Source organism: Anabrus simplex, chromosome 5 (genome assembly GCF_040414725.1).
Source record: "Anabrus simplex isolate iqAnaSimp1 chromosome 5, ASM4041472v1, whole genome shotgun sequence".
Lineage (NCBI taxonomy): Eukaryota > Metazoa > Arthropoda > Insecta > Orthoptera > Tettigoniidae > Anabrus > Anabrus simplex.
Window position 1 is genome coordinate 18,940,170 of NC_090269.1, and position 20,193 is coordinate 18,960,362.

A 20,193-nucleotide genomic window follows, 5' to 3' on the forward strand; every position below is an offset into this window, starting at 1 on the left:
TAGATTTTTCGAAGAGTTTGGCTGAACTAAAGTTGCTGAACTAAAAGAAATTTTCATAGGAAACTGACTAAGATTCCCCTGTAAAATTGAATATAAAGTATCGAGATTTTGAACTCGCGTACCAGTATTTAATGCGGTTTCGCACTCTAACATGCCTACCTCTCATTCAGAGGGCCTGGGTTCGATTCCGACAAGGTCAGGCAATTTTACCTGGATATAAGGGCTGGTTCCAGGCCCACTCAGCCTACGTGATTACCTTTAATTGAGGAGCTACCTAATGGTCAGATAGTGACCCCGATCTAGAGAGCCAGGAATATCGCCCGAGAGGATATGTCACACTGACCACGCGTCACCTCGTAATCTGCAGGCCTTCGGGCTGAGTAGCGGTCGCTTGACAGGCAAAGTCCCATTGGGGCTGTAGTTTGGTTTGGTTTAGGAGTTTTTGAATCATTATAATTATACATGTTTCATTTTTGTGATGTTTAGCCAAATTGTTGATGGTTTTCATTCATTCCCGGATTTTCCGTTTTCCTGTGTTGTACATTTTATTTTCATGGTCCCTCAAAAAACGGAGAATCGAGGTTCCACTGTAAGTCATTTAAAACAATGACCATCACCAAATATTTCTAGATATTACAAAATTATACAAATATACGGTGCACCATACCATTATAGAGTGTAGAATTTTCCACAATCTGATTCACATCTGCAAGAAATTCCTCTCTGCTCTGATATTTTTTTATTCTCAGATTTTCTCGAATAGTCTGAAGATCCATTGGTCGAGTTACAATTTTATAATAATCTGGAACGATCTGCAATCAAAGGAATTACATACAGATAAAGAATATGTCATTCACAACCTCACAAGTTCTATATCTCAAAATATGAGTGATTTCACATACCAGAACAGCTACCTCATTAATCAAGAAATATGAATGATCATCATCGTTAAATATGATTAATTACTTTACTCTGTAAGATGCTGGCTAACACAGTTGAGATACCAGCACAACCCTTCTTCAACCTCTTAACTGGGCATAACAAGTTAATTCATCTACCAATAATTGTTACTCGATCAAGTAACTCACCTAAAGCTCGTCTCTTTTTATTACTGAATGTAGTCCTATGATCGTCAAAAGGCTCCAGAGTTACTGCGCCACAGTGCACACCAATATTTCATTGCGTTTTATTCTGTACATAACTGCTAAGCGCCCTCGTTTGGATGATGAAACTATTCTTCATCTCACTGATTCAGATAATGAATTAGATGACAACTCTTTGGATAACGAGGATAGTACAAGTGGTTAAACTCACAGTGAGCTTGCTTCTGTACCACTGTAAATAGAGACTCACAGAAAAAAATTTCTTTGAAGAAAGTCTTACAATTCTTTTTGTAATATCATGTACAGTACAGTCCTTTACTTTTGTTTTTCAATGCTTTTTTTTTTTGCCATATTGTTATAAGAAATTCATTTCGGGTAATAATAATGTATTTTATTACAGCAGTGGCATTGTTTTATTGGTTCTTACTTAGTACCAGACGTAGTCTCATTATAATGTAGTTGTAAGAATTCAAATCAAATACTGAATTATGGTTTGAATTACCGAACACAAATCAAAAGCTTTTCCGTCTGCAAAAATTAAAAATCAAATGATCATAAAATGGCTCTCAGTCATAGCCATGTCCGACTCGTTGGCTGAATGGTCAGCATACTGGCCTTCGGTTCAGAGGGTCCCGGGTTCGATTCCCGGCCAGGTCGGGGATTTTAACCTTCATTGGTTAATTCCAGTGGCCCGGGGGCTGGGTGTTCGTGCTGTCCCCAACATCCCTGCAACTCACACACCACACTTAACACTATCCTCCACCACAATAACACGCAGTGTCCTACAAATGGCAGATGCCGCCCACCCTCATTGGAGGGTCTGCCTTACAAGGGCTGCACTTGGCTAGAAATAGCCACACGAAATTAAATTAAATTAAATTAGTCATAGCCATACGTTATTGTTACACATTTTGTGATGCTAACTTCCACAATGGAAATTTTTCACATGACTCGAAGCCATAAGATATATTTATGTCACAGCAGGCAGGACTGGATAACTTATCTTCCGTGAAGGCATGCACGCATAATGGGAGGGACAAGTTCCTTTGTCATTCGTGGAAGTGCATAATGGGTGGGACAAGTTTCTTAGTCATTTGTGGTAGAGTAATGGGCGTGACGAGCCACATCATGATAATCGGCATGAAGAATTAACTGATTTTCAGTCAAACTATATTTTCAGCTACAAATGCTCGTTTCTCAGTGGAAACTCCCTGATTAAGGGCTTAAAGCACAATGCAGTGATAATACACTAAAGGAAGATATGTATCTCCACCTGCTATATTTGACTGCCTTGCCTTTCAGAATCAAAAACTAAGTTTCGAATAGGAATTGTAAGATTGGGAATCCTGAACACTGTGAACTTTTGTTGAAATGATATCCTTAAATGATGAAATCAAATTATAGTTTGACACTCCCATTAGGAATAAATATTGCCTGTCTGGTAGCCACGATTATTAAGGTGTCAAGTCTATTGAACCAAGAACGCTGAGATAGCGCCCCGTCTTGAAGTATTTAAAGTTTAAAATACCCGCTGCACGTGAGATTAGCAGACCACAGCTAGTGAAGGAGGAGTGAGCTCGGTGCTGGTCGGTCAAGGACAGGCTACGTCATATAGAATGTTCTATACTTCTGTGCCCAATAACTCAATAAATAAAATTAGCATCACACCTTGGACTACATCACCATGTAGCCAACGGTAAACTATGCATAATTATGAAGTCTCAAGCACATCCATGGAAAATTGACAACGTTATTGCAAATTGAAGTTACAGGGAAATTTTGGGATGCGACCACCTGGTTTCGCATCAATTGAAGACCACGTGAAATGACAGACAGTGTGTTACTATGAATTTCGACAGGAATCCATCGCATAGAGGTGACTGAATATTTTCTATCAGTTCATATTCCGAACAGTGTATGTTGGACTTGCATTTTTCAAGTTATATTAGAACTGTGCAATTCAACTTAGATTTTGGAACTGCGAATTTAAACTTAGTTGAATGTCAAGTGCTAATCTTAGGACTTGTCTTTCCAAGTGTAATTCAAATTCTTTCTTTGAATGGAGATAGTGACTTATTCTTTAAGACAGTGTATAAGACTCAACTGGTCTCAGTGAACGAAGCATTATTTACCTTCGTAACTAAATACCCCATATTCTCCTGTGTGAACAGAACTAAATTCACATTCTGTAAACAACAAGTGTCGTGTTACGATAGCGTGCGAACGGAACTAAATTCACACATCTGTACTTAACATGTAGTCTCAATGACTTGTATATAATTCTGACAATAGTAGGACATAACAAAACTTCTTACTCATTTGAGTCCTCTTACTTCATGTACTGTGAAATGCACAAGTGAATCATTACTTTGAATATATTTAACACTGTACCCAGTGAAATTTTCAAACTGTGCCAAGTGAATGATTTATTTTCAACACTGTGCCAAGTGAAACGTTTCTTTTGAAAATCTTTAAAAACTGGGTCGAGTGAATTTTGCTTTTGAGTGCATGTTTGATCCCATTAACATTCGAACCACAGAATAATCTCTTTATTTTCGTAAGTGCAGTTATAGTAAAGAAATATTCGTGATTGATTCTACTGACATTCTACATGGTATAAGCACATTTCTTTACTCCCTTCAGAGAACCATTCAAACCATTCAATTTAATTTCAAACTGCTACAATAATCATTCGAGTGTACACAATCGTACCGAATGAGTGACCCTGGAACTTGGACTCCCAGACGGTCTGCGATCTGCCAGAACTTCCAGAACTTCTAGTCATCATGGGGATTCACATAGTCCCATTGTACAGAGAGTTGACCTATGGTGTGGGACGGAGTACCAGCAGCGAGGGACATTGCCTATCACAACACAAATGACATTCACTGCTCTTTTCCAACTCCGGCTGTATTGAAGGTGATATGCAACTTGTCTTCTTTTATGAATAAACAAGCAGTTCAATTTTAAAAGTTTCCTTCAGAAACCTCACTCTCTGTATACATTCCAAGCATGGACCGTACACACCTTGCGTAAATCCATTCTCTCCAAGATAGCTACGTACAAGCGTTCCTGGTACACTGTGTGGTCTGACATTGTGGTTAGACAGTTCAAGTCACGTTGGTGGAAAAAAATTTTTGCTGGCAGGGTAGGAGAGATGGTAGTATGTATTTTCTAGTCATCAGATTGCGTGCCAAAAGTCTGTATTCAATTCCCAACCTCTCCTCAGTGTTCATATTGCGTGAGGGCATATGATGCTGTTGATGGTGATTCATCCCTTGGGTGGGGATGTTAAGCCTTCAGCAGACTACTTGATGCTATTCGACAGTAGGCTATGTATTGCAAGTTGTCCACTTCATTACCGTATCGATGAGTATAATCAACAAGTATAATTAAAGAACCACCTAATCGATACTTTATTTTTTGTGTTGGGCAAAATTAAATATACATTATCACTCACAGAACATGTTTCGACCACTTAGTGGTCATCATCAGCTGTATAAGGAAAACTTAGATGAAAAATATTGGACAATAAGCACAAACATTAATCTTTAGGTTATGGAAAAAATATTTTTGTGCCGATTGTTTGATTGGTAAAAGTTCTTCGGTATCTTCTCTGTTATAAAATGGCGGTCATCTAAGTCTCCTCCCTCAAATGATATACTACATGATGACACAACTCCACTTCCCTTTTCTTCTGTGGATTGCACGAACAATCAAACCATGTCACATCGCTACTACACTAGGTCGTGCACAAAGACAGATCCCCAAGGCAGTGCAGAATAAACATCTTTCCAAGATATGATAACGTGAGGCAAGCTGCCCTAACCAAATGACCACCATTTTATAACAAAGAAGATACCAAAGATCCTTTACCAATCAAACAATCGACACAGCAAATATTTTTTCCATAACCTAAAGATTAACGCTTGTGCTTATTGTCCAATATTTTTCATCTAAGTTTTCCTTATCCAGCTGATGAAGACCACTAAGTGGTCGAAACATGTTCTGTGAGTGATAATGTATATTTAATTTTGCCCAACGCAAAAAATAAAGTATCGATTAGGTGGTTCTTTAATTATACTTGTTGAGTAGGCTATGTGATGGACGGACGGAGGGAGGGAGGGAGGGTCGGATGGAGTAGTAATAGTTATGTTCTTGAAACTCAAAGAATTTGGCGGTGTTTTAGTCTTTTCAGAGGAATCTGTCCTATAATCGATAATACATGTTATATTTGACTTGGTTTTTGTTATCAGTTTGTATACCGCCGTCGTAAGATTTTTTTAGAGTGATAATTTTCTATAACTTTTATTAGAGTAAATGTCAGGTCAAGGTGCAGCTTATAACCAAGTATGAGATGGATTACAATTAAAAAATTTAAATGGTTCTTACATTGAAAATGGTGCAGTTGAAGGTGGATTTGAAAGTAATATTGTTATATTATGATAATACGATTTTAGCTCTAAAACATGTACACAAACGGACAGACGGATTAATTGATTTTGTTTAAGTATTTCTTGCTTTTTACCCACAAGAAAAATCAGTGTCACATCTCTTACTTAAATTCTGCTTCCGCTGATTGCAGACATCTCTTGAAGGTTATACAAAGCAGTATAATTTATGTTATTCAGCAAATATAATTAAATTCACATAAAAAGTGGCTATGTACATATGGTGATTATAGTCCTCCAACAATTTTCTCCAATTATGATTTGCATTAACTCATGTCAATTCTGATATTTATGTATGCATTAGAGGTAAATAATGTTTAAAGATACTAATGCTGAAATGGAAGGGTAATATAGTTTAACTAGCTTTCACGGCCATGTAGATTTAAACAGGTACCTAGAGAGGAAAGCAAGAAAGGATGAAGGAAAAAGGCCCGTGGGAAGACCTACACCAGCTGAGAGAGGATGTGGAGAGAAGAGAGAATTGGTAGTCAGTGGTGGTAGAGGAGGCATTTCTGGACAAACAAAGATGGCAAAAACTCATTCAACACCACCCTACCTGGTATACTGGAAGGGTTCTATGATGCTGATGATGATGACCTAGAGAGGATCATAAAACTGAAGTTGAATAGTTCAATATCAGGGTTAAACAACTTTCAGTGGTTGCCCTGAGTAGAATTTCCCCATAAATGTTTTGTATTCACTGTAGAAAAATACAATCATCTAGTAATGGGACAACTTTACATGATAATATACTATCATAGAAACCACTACATCAGAGACCATCATACATGCAGACACACTAAAGAAGGCAGCTGATTACAATATTCCTTGTTTATCTGTATGAAGCAAAAAGGACAATAAAATACAAATAAGCAATTCACAAAGGCCTAAATATACAAATACATTGTTCTGACTCAACGAAGCAAATGGCTATTCAGCATCTATATCATCATTTATAACACACATCATCATTTTAGATCTATAAAATGAATAAAGAGATAACTATTATATTTATGAGAAATAATAGTTATTCAACATACTGAGCGGAGTGGCTGTGCGCATTAATGCACTATGGCTATCGAGCCAAGCTCTGCATTTGGAAGACGCGTGGTTTTGAAAACCACTGTCAGTTGTCCTGAGAATGGTTTCCTGTGGTTGATCATTTTCACTTCTAGGAAAATGCTGGGAGAGTTCCTATTCACAGGCCAAAGCTGCTTCCTTCCATCTCCTTACCCACTTTCATTTATCATCATTAATTTCATCTTCATTAGCTCCTCAACTGAGGTTGATACCTGGAAGGGCATCCGGCAATAAAAACATGCCATTTAATTTCATCTCACCTCTTCCCCGACCCCGTATCAGAAAACAAAACTAAGGGGAAGATATACATACAATAGTTATTCAACATATCTGTGGACATTTTGCAGCACCTCATTTAATATTAAAGTAACACCAAGAAAGTCCTAAATCTTTCATATAGGTACCCAAAAGGTGATTCAAATTTCAATATAAATATCTAATCTTAAAACTTATTTCATACACACCTTCGCATTAACAGGGAAGAGGAAAGGCTGAACATCCGGCATATCTCTCATTTCATTGAGAATGGATTCAAGAATGGTAGATAATACCACTACTGGATCAGTACGGCGACGGTTGGCAGGTCGTTGTTGCCGTTTCAAGTAGTCACAATGCATTTCATTGACCGCACGGCGACGCTTACGGGAATGGACAGCTTCTTTTGGGACTTTTAGCAACAGAGTTCTTCGCTTCATTTCTTCTGCATGCTAAACAATTTATACATGTTAAGTTCCACGATAAATACATAAACATATAAAATTCAAGTTCTACAAACAACACAATTATTAATGCAGAAATGAAAAAATATAGAAAAATAATCTAAATAACTTGATTAAAAAATAATTTTAAAAATTCCACCTTGTTAGGACAGTTTTAATTGATTACAAGAATATACATTAAAGACACAAAACTAGCACAAAACAACTGAGTTACAGTATCAGTATAAGAAGCTTCAGGCATGAAACAAAAGGTCAAACATAAATACAAAAGAAGATAAGAATAAACTCAACTTTTTCACACACTAGCATTTTTCCTCACTGACCTCAAATCTTCTCAAACTCTAATCTGATTGTTTCTCCTTCCCAACTTCTTAACAAGGGTGCACATCTGCATTACTTTAGAGAACTGCTCTTGAGAGATATTCAAATATTGATGTGTGAAATGCAGAATTAAGATAAAGGTGGGTAAACACAGGGAGACGAAAGATGGAAAGAAAGAAAAGTTTATATGTAGTGGAAGTCTGGGAATATACAACAACAATGGTAATCAAGAATGTATTCATATCAAATCTTGTTTGCTAATTTCAAGCAAAACTTGCTCACTATAAGGTAAATTATTTTTAACCTTAAATCTTTCTTTAAAATAAAATATATAGGGAAATTATGGTTTCCGATTTTCACTGCCAGACAAATCCTGGGGCTGTACCTCAATCAAGGCCACGATCAATTCCTTCCCACTCCTAGCCTTTTCTTATTGTTTTCAACATCACCTTTACATCTCTTTAGCATACTTATTTTCTTCTCTTTCTAGACTATTTTTATCAAGTCCAGAAGAAAATTAAAATTCATTTTGCTACTGTCAAATAACATATCCAACTTTCTGCTTTGACATACTTTTATAAGAAGTCATCGTCAGCCGCTAATCATTTCCGAGAATACTTTTCCCTCCTGCAATTCTTCTTAAAGTTTCTGTGGAGATGTTGCTGATGACTGATCAAGCTATTCTTTGCATGAAACATGCAGCCACAAAGGTCACGCCTAAAGGTGGGTGGAGGACGCGGTTGGATCAACATAGTTTCCGCTTTTCATGGGTTTCAATTTCTTGTCTGCAACGTCCCTGCTCAAAGAGTGAGACACCTTCTGCACTAGCTTTGTGCCAAAGAACATGGTTCTGTGCAGTTATTGCCCAGGTGTTAGCATTTATGTTGGTGCTATTCATAGTCTACTTAAGCTGGTCTTTATAACATTTCAAAGGAGCACCATGAGGCATTTAGCCATAACCAGTCTCACTGTAGAGAAGTTGTTTAGGCAGTCTTCTATCATTCATACATTGGATGTGACCAACCCATCTAAGCTGATGAGTGATGATGAAAGCTTCTATGCTGTTTGTATGTGCCTTGTCAAGAACTGCCACACTGCTTATGCAGTCATCCCATTTGATGTTCATGATGGATCTACTGTAAGTTTCTGCTAATAGAAGCATTCCAGTTTCTTTATATCACGACGGTAAAGTGTCCAGGTTTCACATTCATATAGTAATGTTGTTATGACTACAGCTCGGTACACCATTAGTTTGGTATATATTTTATTCAAGAAAACTCTGTGGGAAAGGCAGCCATAAGCTGCATGGGCAGAGCATATTCTATTTTTGATATCCTTTTCTGAGTTGTAGCATGTAGTTAGAATACTGCCAAGTAGGTGAACTGATCTACCTGTTCAAGAGGTGTTCCTACCATGGTGACATTTAGTTCAGGGACGTACTACCTGGTGCTGGCTGCGCAAGTACTTTAGTCTTATGAGTGTTGATGGCCAGACCAAATCGTTCATAAGCTTCCTTAAAACACTTGATGGATGTTTGTATGGGAAGGTGTTGCATTGTCATCAGCATACTGAAGCTCCATTATGCGAGTATTATGAGTCAATCTCTGAATACGAAGGCTGGTTTGGTTGAACAGTCCGCCATGATACTGAAACTTAATATCCACACCTACATGGTCGATAGTAGAAATCTCGTGAAGCATGGCTGCCAAGTATAGGGCAGCCTTGCTTAAGCCCATTTGTGTTAGGGAATTCTTCTGATAGCTCATTCAGGTGAAGAACTCATCCAACCATTCCATCACGAGGAGCCTGGATTAAGCCTACAAAACAGTCAGGGCAGCCAAAGCGCCGTAATACCATCCACATAGCTTCTCTAGGAACGGAGTCAAAGGCCTATTCCAGATTGTACTCTGTATTTAAACAAGGCCCAATTACAACCACACATAAAAGATGCTCCCCTGGCCTATTTTTCTCATTTAACAAAGCATCTGTTTTGTTTATTTACACATAAGACTATTCTACAACCATACAGTCGCTACTGGCTTTTACACTCAAGAAGAAATATTTTAGACAAAAGAAAGATACTGCATGATGCTATTAAATTTTTAAGTGTACTTATTGTTTTGCTTGTCTCATTTTTATAATGTCTTTATGTGACCACCTATTTTAAGATTTTTAAGAGAAGTAGGTGAAGAAGATCCAATGTAGGTCAAAACACGTACTACTTGTAAAATATGACTATAATTTCTGTTTATAATTAAGTGGATAGTCTAACTGTATAGAAAATTATTGTATTGAAATGAAATGTCAAGTCAATATGGAACTGATCATGAAATTTGTCACTTGTAATATAAGGAAAATTAAACTAACTAACTTTTCCCAGTTTCCCCAATAAAAAATAAAAAAACAGAATTTAAACTAGCATGAAAGACTTACCTTAAGAAGTTTCCCAGATAACTTTACTTTGGTACCATCTACATTGACCAAATCTTCATCATCAGCATTTAACTGCTTTTCAATTTCCTCCTCCTGTTCTTCAGTCATTGCAACGTTGACAGGAGGTGCAGGAGCTGATGGTTGATAGAGAGGACATGCCTTGTTTGTACGCATGTGGCCGACCTTAGGGAACACACAATATCCATCAATCAAACTAACTTTTTCTAAGACATTACATATAAATATGAGAGCGTATTTCTATCAAATAATGGGCTACAAACAACAGCTATCTCACTCACTCACTCACGTGCTAAAATTTCTTTCTTTTTTTAAAATTTGTCTCGCTAGGCCTAGCCATTAGAAAATGACTAACAGATTTCTTTTCAAATGTGTGTGTTTATATATATTTTTCTTTCAGCCTACAAAAACTATTTTACAAAGTAACTGCACTAAGCATGGAAAGATGAATGCAATAGATTTAAGACAACTTTGGTTGACTCCACAATTAATAATGTAGCTAAAACAAGTAGCACAAAAGAAACAAAAAAGAGACACTGAAAAAAAAACTGTAATAAAAAATTACCAATCAATGAGGACAATAAAATGGACTGAAAAGGTAGACAAATCCTGGGAAACTCTAGAAAAAATAATATCCAAAATTCCTCCAAACCACGTCAAAATCTTATTAGGTGACTTCCATGCAGAATTAGGCAAAGAAAGAAAACACAGAAAAACAACAGGAAAATTCCCAGCACATAAATGGACCAACCAAAATGGACAAAGATTAGTTGAACTCTGCAGGTTATTCAACCTTAAAATCATGTCAACACACTTAAAAAAGAAACCATCAAAACAAATGACATGGAGATCATTGAATACACTCACCGGCGAATTCCAAATCAACCATGTAGCAATCTCTTATCCAAACCACAGAGAAATTTTGAATGTTCATGTCAGAAGAGGTGCAAACATAGATGCAGATCATTACCTGACAAGAATCAAACTACAATTGAAACCTCAGAAATTCACAAAGAAGAAACCATTAATCCCAAAATTTTACCCCACTAAGATCCAACCATTTCTCACAGAAGAATTAGAGAGAAAGGAGGCAAAAAATTGGCAACAACTCAAAAGCAAACTGATTACAGCAGCACAATCACTAATTCCTCTGCAGAAAAAGAAGAGACACTGTTGGTGGAATGAGGAGTGTGAACAAGCAATCCAATCTCAACAGAAGGCATACAAAACCTGGAACAGCAAAAAGATGGAGAATAACTACAAAACATTCCTGGCAGTGAGGAAAGAGACAGCTCAATCGATCAGACAGACCAAAAGGAAATTTGGAAAGGATCAACTACTTGAAATCGAGAAAGACTTTGAGAGAAACAACACATGAAATTTCTGCAAGAATTTCAAAACGAAGCTTGCAGGAGTTCAACAACAAAGTCTCTGTTTCAAGAAAGAAAATGGACAGTTGGCACTAAACAACCAAGAAAACTGTGGGGAACTCGTCAGATATTTTAAAGAATTACTGAACTGTCCAGAACCAACATGAAGATTTTCTCCAAAAGAACCTGAAAATACTAATCCAAATTCATTGCCACCAGATGAAGAAGAAATCACAAGACAGATCAAAAGACTTAAAAACAACAAAGCATCGGGTGAGGATGGAATAATAGCAGAAGTCCTCAAATCAGCAGGCCCAAACACCATAAAAGAAATCACAAAAAAAAATGCAAGACATTTAGAAAACAAAACAAATCCAAGAAGACTGGAAAAATGCATTAATACACTCACTACACAAGAAGGGAGACAGAACTGATGTAAACAACTACAGAGGAATCTCACTAGTATTGGTTGCATACAAAATTCTATCCCAATGTCTTCTTGATAGAGTACAAGAACAACTAGAACCACAAATCGGAAAATATCAGGCAGGATTCAGACCAGGCCAATTGTGTCCAGAGCAAATCTTGAACCTAAAGCTAATCCTAAGACATCAGAGAATTTATAACAAAAATTTAGTCTGCACATTTGTTGATTTCAGAAAAGCCTATGATTCAGTGGATCACAAATCACTCTTTCAAATATTGAAAGAACAAGGTTTAGACATGAAAACACTTTCAATCATAAAACAGACTCTGACAGACATGAAGTCCAAGATTACATTCATGGGAGAAACCTCAGATCCCTTTGAAATCAAAATGAGAGTAAGACCAGGAGATGTAATCTCACCCTTATTCTTCAACTGTGTCCTGGAAAAAGTGATACAAGAATGGCACAAACAAAAATTGATCCTCAAAATTCACCAACCAATCACTTTAGGCAGAGGAAAACTAGCAATAGACTGCTTAGCATTTGCGGATGACCTAGCAATACTAACCAGAGACATTTCAACAGCCCAAAATTAGATTGAACTCCTGAAAGAAATTGCAGAAAAAGTGTGCCTTCAGATATCTTTTAAAACGACAGAATATATGATCTGCAACAAATATGCACCGAAATGCAATGAAACTAAATATGGCAAAATTAAAAGAGTATCACAATTTAAGTACGTTGGTGAAACAATTCAGGAAAATGGACTCGAAACAAAAGACAATGAAATTAGATGCCAAAAGATGGAAACTGCACATCGACTAACTCAAAATGTCTATAACAGAAAATGTATCTCCAAGCATACAACACTAAGACATTACAATACAGTAATTAAACCAGAATGTCTTTATGGATCAAAGATGCTAATTTTGAACAGGAAGCAGAATTTGAAATCATTGAGAAAAAGGAACGCAAAATCATAAGAAAAATTCTAGGCCTGAAACTCACCAACGAATACTAAATTAAAGGTAGACAGGAAATCAAACAATACACAAATATTCAAAGTGATATTAGAAAACGCAAGCTAAGATTCTATGGTCATAGTAACAGAATGCGACCACATGGACTTACCAAACAAATAGTTGAATTCTGTGAAAATAGGAATAAGGCTAAAACAAACACAATGAAATGGATTGGTGAAATTCAAACCGTTTTGAAACAGGCAGGAATTACACCAGCAGATGTTCAAAACAGGGTAATCTTCAGATCCAAAATTCATAAATGGCAAGTTGACCAAGAGAAAAGACCAAAGAAGAAGACTGGAATAACCTGGTCTGAAGACAGAAAGGAAGCCCACAGTAAAAGAATGAAAGAAATATGGGCACAGAGGAAGGCAAATGCACGCCTCTAAGTACTTCGCGTAGTCTTAATGGGCTTATTCGCATATTATAATAATAATAATAATAATAATAATAATAATAATAATAATAATAATAATAATGCGCGTCGTGATGAGGATGAAATGATGATGAGGACAGCACATACACCCAGTCCCCGTGACAGGGGAATTATAATACCAATATAATGGTCCATTATTGGACATCATAAATTTCCAGCTAACTCATTCTTGGTTGCCTGCGTTTCGCCCTCGTGTGCTAAGTTAGGCTCGTCAGTTGGGACTTAGCACACCACCCAAGACGCAAGGCTAGTGCATACCGTGGAGGCCACTGCATAGGCTATTTGAAGCCACCAGCAGTGCCAACGCACTATGAGACTATGCCTCCACGGTATGCACTAGCCTTGCGTCTTGGGTGGTGTGCTAAGTCCCAACTGACGAGCCTAACTTAGCACACGAGGGCGAAACGCAGGCAACCAAGAATGAGTTAGCTGGAAATTTATGATGTCCAATAATGGACCATTATATTGGTATTATAAATTTACTCATTCAGGACAAATATTTTAGGGAATCAACATCTACATCACAGGGGAATTAACCAAATATGGTTAAAAATTAAAAATTATGAACCAATCACATATTTTTGGAATATCTGCTCTAGCCAATTAAAATTGGGGGTGTGTACAGGCATCCAGCCTATCTATAAAGAGTTCTGGAACTTTCTCCTCTGAGATGCTATAAAATCTGGTTGTTTGAGGGCTGTATTGTCATCTTCCTTGCTCCGGTCCAGTGAGTGCAACATGTTATTAGGAGGCAGGGCTGCCCGCTGTCGTTCGGAAGGCCCAACTACTCAAGGTAATGGCAGAAATTTCTTAACATGTGATAGCTCCAGGCAGATAACTTGAGGGGAAAGTTTCAAACTTCTTTTATTAATGTAAAGTTCTAAAGTCATTGTTTAAATGTCAACTTTTGGCATGTCTGAGGAATCTGTTCAAAAAAGAGTGTTCACCCTCTGTTAATTCCCATTCAACTTGGTATGGGGTGACTAAAATTTTCTAAATCTATAAATTCTTCACAATCCTTTGGCATTTAATATTTTTTCAGTTAGTCACCCCTCTGCAACTTTGGGCCAAAGACCATTTAGGGTTTTAAGTGTTTTTCTAAAAAGAGTCCAAGCGTTTTACCTCCTAAACTTTTGTCCATGGCTGATCATGTTAAACCTTTTAATGGGAATCAACATCTTTATCATCTGATGGCCAAGCAGGCATCAATTTCTGGTAATGAGACAAAGTCTCTTGGTGCAATGACGCTGCCGGTGGTTCCAGTTAGCCTACGCAGTGGCCTCCACGGTATGCACTAGCCAGCGTATTGGTAGGTGTGCTAGGTACCAACTGATGAGCCCACCCTAGCACACGAGGGCGAAACGCTGGCAACCAAGAATGAGTTACCTGGAAAATTTATAATGTCCAATAACGGACCATTTATATTGGTATTATAAATTTACTCATTCAGGACAAATATTTCAGATTCCCTATGGGAATCAACATCTTTATCATCTGATGGCCAAGCAGGCATCAATTTTTGGTAATGAGACAAAGTCTCTTGGTGCATTGGCGCTGCCGGTGGCTCCAGTTAGCCTACGCAGTGGCCTCCACGGTATGCACTAGCCAGCGTATTGGTAGGTGTGCTAGGTACCAACTGATGAGCCCACCCTAGCACACGAGGGCGAAACGCTGGCAACCAAGAATGAGTTAGCTGGAAAATTTATAATGTCCAATAACGGACCATTTATATTGGTATTACTGGATACTAGCCGCACTTAAGCGACTGCAGCTATTGAGCTCAGTACTATAAACTTTAAGGAAGCTGAATTATTTTGCTAGTAGAAAGAAGCTTGATTTCAAACAGAAAGACAAGAGAATAAGAAGGAAACCATAGGATATATTTATGAAGAGCATAAAAGTTTAGATAAGCAAACAGAAATAGATAAATGATGTATCAAACATACCTGACCAGAGGGTAAAACATGGACAAAATTAATACAATTGCAAAGGAAATATAACAAACCAAAAAATCTAATTATTTCATGCCTACGTGTTGAAGAGTTTATAACCCAAAGACTTGCAAAATTAAATTGTTACAGCTCAACTAAATCATCCAAGTCATGGAACAGCAAAACACCATGGACTTGCACATTAGTGGAATACAGACAACATAAACAATCTAGGAAAGGAAATACCAGAAGGTTATGAAAATAATACATCTCAGCATTTAAATGAAGCTATTTTCCTAGATTGACAGTTCTTGTATAATTTAATCTTAAAAATAATTCAATTATCAAACTTACATTGCCACAAGCTCCACATTTGAGCTTCAAATCAGGTTTCAGTTTGGGTTTCTTCCTCTTTGGAGTGGAGCTGTGAGGAGGATGATGGGGAAGAGGCAACTGCAGTGGATGAGGTTGAGGAGCACTGGGAGTAATGCCAGGGACAGTACTGCTGGGTGCATTATTACTGGTAACAGGATCAGTTGGATTGTTGTGGGTAAAATTTGTCCTTCCCAACATCCTCTCCCTTTCTTGGTTACGTTTAATACGCCGCAGCTGCTCTTGAATGCGTCGTTTCTCACGTTTCATCTCCTCTTTCTGATGTTCATCCAAAGTAGCAAACTGACGGATAAATGCTTCATCTTTTGTTGTACGAATTTTGGTGTATGTGTCAATCACAGCAGGTTTGCGAACAATTTCAATTCTGGTGTACTCTTTACCATCGGGATTACGGAATGTTCTGTAGATTTTTAAGACTCTTCCTATAAGAAAAAATTTCCAATAACTGACAGCAGCCAAAATAGGTATACACAAATAAGAGTTGAAAAATAGTACGATTAAACAATTAAAAAGGAACTGTAAGACCAATATAATTTTTTGTTTGTTTCTGGAGTGGTAGTATTTGTTGTTTCATTCGTTCGTTTGTTCATTCATTCATTCATTCATTCATCGTGTATCAGCCATTTGACAGGTTTGCTCCTCTGACAAGAGCTTTCCAAAATCTTTTGTGATGATGATGATGATGATGATGATGATGATGATGATGATGATGATGATGATGATGATTATGTGTTTAACATCCAATTGCTACTTATTTTATGAGACACTCACACACCAGAATTTTTTCATGAAAAAAAAAAGTTCTTTAACATGTCAGTAAATCTGCTGGCACAGGTCTCTAGAATTTGAGCACCATTAATGTAACTAAAGTCGAGCCCCAAACCAATTACATTATATTGTGGATCACTTCCGATACCAAGCAAGAACAAGCAGAAGCTTTCTGTAAAATTAATACGGTATCCTGACAGTTTGAAGGTTCTATATGAGGTATGAAACCATAAGTAATTAGAACCTCTAAGTAACAGAGAGAGGATAGAAAGTAGGCATGCCATTGAACAAAATAATTTGACCTTAGATAATATCAATTTGCTAGTGTTCAATGTTGCACTAGCACACAGAAGGTTTCCAGCAATTCAAGGTTGAAAAAGGGGCTAGTACTAAGAAAGAAGTGGCCACAGCCTTTATTCAAGTACGGCCTACTATGAAAATGGTAAACTATCTTCAGGGCTGCCTTTAAACCTACCATCTCTCGAATGCATGCTCACAGCTATGTGACCCAAACCACGCAGCCAATTCTCTCAGTAATTAGTTCTTTTTGACAAAGGTGTTAAGCTGGAAATGCTCTGTCTATTATACTGAGTTCAAAATAATTAATACAAACATATATATTTTTTTTTGCTAGAGGTTTTACATCGCACCGACACAGATAGGTCTTATGGCAACGATGGGATAGGAAAGGCCTAGGAGTTGGAAGGAAGCGGCCGTGGCCTTAATTAAGGTACAGCCCCAGCATTTGCCTGGTGTGAAAATGGGAAACCACGGAAAACCATCTTCAGGGCTGCCGATAGTGGGATTCGAACTTACTATCTCTCGGATGCAAGCTCACAGCCGCGCGCCTCTACGCGCACGGCCAAATCGCCCGGTACAAACATATTTGCACTCTACAATGAACCAGGTCCATTTGTCAGCTTTAGCAAGCATCTCAATTGAAAATAGCACTGTCAAACACTTGGATCACTCTCAAATGATGAATATTTTCGTGGCAAGCAAAATTAGAAGCAGAAAACTTGAGAGACAATGTGGGATAGTCCAATTCCTTTGGAGGGTGGTGAATGTGTCTACAAAAAACAACTCTTAGCATTTTAGTATGAATTAAAAGTTAGTGTGAAGTTTTGAAAGTATTACCATAGAAGAGTGTACAACAGACGAGGCACAGTAGCATCAACTAAATTACAATAACCTTGATGTTATGAAGTGGATTAAGTCTTCAAGTCATTTAATATATTATAATGGATGATTTACACTTATGTGTTTAAGGGACTTTGAAGCCGTATGGGGGTCACCAACATCATTAACGTGTAAGATATTAATTTAGGCTGGGCCTGGATTTACAGACACATTAAAGAACATCTATCAGACAAAGTTTTGGACTCTAAATACTCTTAACCCTTTAAGCTCGTATGTTGGAATTGTTCCAACATCGCGATTTTCTGTTGTGCGCATTGCGACAGAATGTTTACTACAAGAATAACATGTTTTTATGAAAGAATTTACGTAGCTAGTTATTCTTAGGCAATACCTAGATTTTACGGAAACCATAGCTTTCTGAATGTAATTTTTAGTGTGATTTGGGCAAGTAATCAGTGGAATGTATATCGAGTGCTGTGTTTACAGTTGGAAGGCGCAAACTGGCCTCAAGCAAATCAAGCGGGCTAAGTAATACTGATATAATCACAATTGTGAATGATTTGAACTCGAGTGACGATGAATGCTTTTTGGAACTTGATTCAGGAAGTGAGCATCGGTGTCTTTCAGAAAGATTCAGTTAATCTAAAGTTGAGAAAGCTCCAGTTCATTAGAAGAAGATTATTGCTCTGCTCAGCCTACCCATGCTGGTTTTATGAAGCTCCCACACAATTTGACAAGTGAATACACACGGGGACATTAGTAAATTCTGCATATTCAGTGTTTGTGTAAGTATGTAAAGTCTTTTATTCCAGCTTGAGTTTTGCAAATAAATAGTTTTAGCTTTAAGAACAGATAGCAGTACAGTCATACACCTCCAGAAAAATAGACCAGTTAAACAAATTCAAGTGCTACAGGTTAAGACTATCAGCAGTTTACTCGGGAAATCCAATAAAATGATTAATCGTATCAGAATGAACATTATTTAAAAAAGTAATAATAAATAATAATAATAATTTTTACCAGAGGTACACCAGCTTCGTACTTTCAAACTAAGTGCCTTTTAGAAGGCCATCTATAATATGAACGGTGAAACTCATTTCAGAAGAAGTTTGAACGTTTATCGTCAGATGTCTCTACTGTCGATTTAGGTGCTCCCTCTGGTAGGAAGATTAACAATTAATTTTCTAGGAAATTTGTAATTTCGAGGTTTTCAGCACTGGAGTGTTGTAAATTCTTTCTTTGTGTTCTTAGGTTATTAGCAATGCTATAAGTTCCTTCTTCTTCTTCTTCTTCTTCTTCTTCTTCTTCTTCTTCTTCTTCTTCTCCTTCTTCTAAATGTTCGACCAATCTGGAATTTTTAAATATTTATTTGATTATCCAATGGTATTTGTAGGTGTGTCCAGGGTTTCGGCCCAGAGAATTCTGGAATCTTCCTCTCCGCTATAAAAGCCAGGACCTTTTGGACCATGTTGTCTTTCGATCGCTCCAGTCCAGCAGTAGAGTGTGTTCATAGAGGAGGCAGGGGACATGCCTCGCCCATTTCCGTAAGGCCCTCCAAGTAATAGCAGACATCTTTTAATCATGTAATAGTCTCAGAAAGCACACTCGAGGGGAAAGTTTCAAAATTTTGTTTCAAAAATCTTAACATCATCTTTCCTATGTAAATTTTCAAGCAGGTCTAAGACCTTTGTCTAACTCAGGGAATAAAGAGGTGAACCCTCTTGTATTCCCCTTCAACTTGATCTTGAGGTGACTATGATTTTGTAAACTTTAAAATTTATATCTTCTTTGTAATTTAAAACGTTCTCTCCATCTAGTCACCTCCGTGGTATAGGCTTAGCCTCTGTAACTTTGGGGCATAAGCACACATAGGGTTTTAAGTATTTTCAAGTGTATTTCAAAGGAGTGCATGTGTTCACCTCCTAACATTTTAATTTTTGGCCACTATAACCTTTTGTTTTTCAATAAGGCCATGTAGAATAGGCACTCATTGCCTCTGCTGATGTTTAACTATTCAAATGTAACTTAGCCTGTCGAGTGAATAAGACAGCGGAAACTGGTTGTTGTTAACCTAATGTAAAAGTTGAATTGTGCCTTTGAAAGGCTGGAAGCTTGTAGATTTTTTAGAGTAGTCTCCTAGGTAATTATGTGGGGCTAAGATGCTCTTTTCTAATGTGGTAAATTTTGGAGCCCAATCTCCTGACTTGTAATTGATTGGAACAGTAGTGCTGTTGATAATAGTGTAATGTTTGAGCTACCTAATTCCTTAAAATTCATTATGTCTATTGTACCTTATTTGAATAACTATCTGTATAAGAGCTGAAGAACTCCCCTTCTGACTATCCAGCTGTTACTTGTTTAACGAAGTTTAAAATCTGAAAAAACAAGGAAAGAAATAAAATTTTGAATTTTAGAGTTTTAAATTATACTTTGGTCTTTTCTCTCTCCATTCATTCATGTCCACACCTTCTTACACCACTGTAAACCACGGTATCCCCGTAACAATAATAATAATAAATATTTATTTTACAATTTTTTTACACAGATAGATCTTATGGTGACAATAGGATAGAAAAGGGAT

The 20,193-nt window shown here is 37.2% G+C and overlaps 1 protein-coding gene across 1 annotated transcript in view; it reads right to left on the reverse strand.

The window, feature by feature from the left end:
- Positions 1–20,193, reverse strand: part of Taf1 (TATA-box binding protein associated factor 1) — a 320,423-nt gene that overhangs the window by 74,035 nt on the left and 226,195 nt on the right. The window contains exons 20-23 of the mRNA XM_067146785.2: positions 15,666–16,126; positions 10,108–10,290; positions 7,099–7,341; positions 668–812 (exon numbers count right to left, since the gene is read on the reverse strand). Coding sequence (XP_067002886.1) covers positions 668–812; positions 7,099–7,341; positions 10,108–10,290; positions 15,666–16,126 — 1,032 coding nt within the window. The remainder of the gene's footprint in view (positions 1–667; positions 813–7,098; positions 7,342–10,107; positions 10,291–15,665; positions 16,127–20,193) is intronic.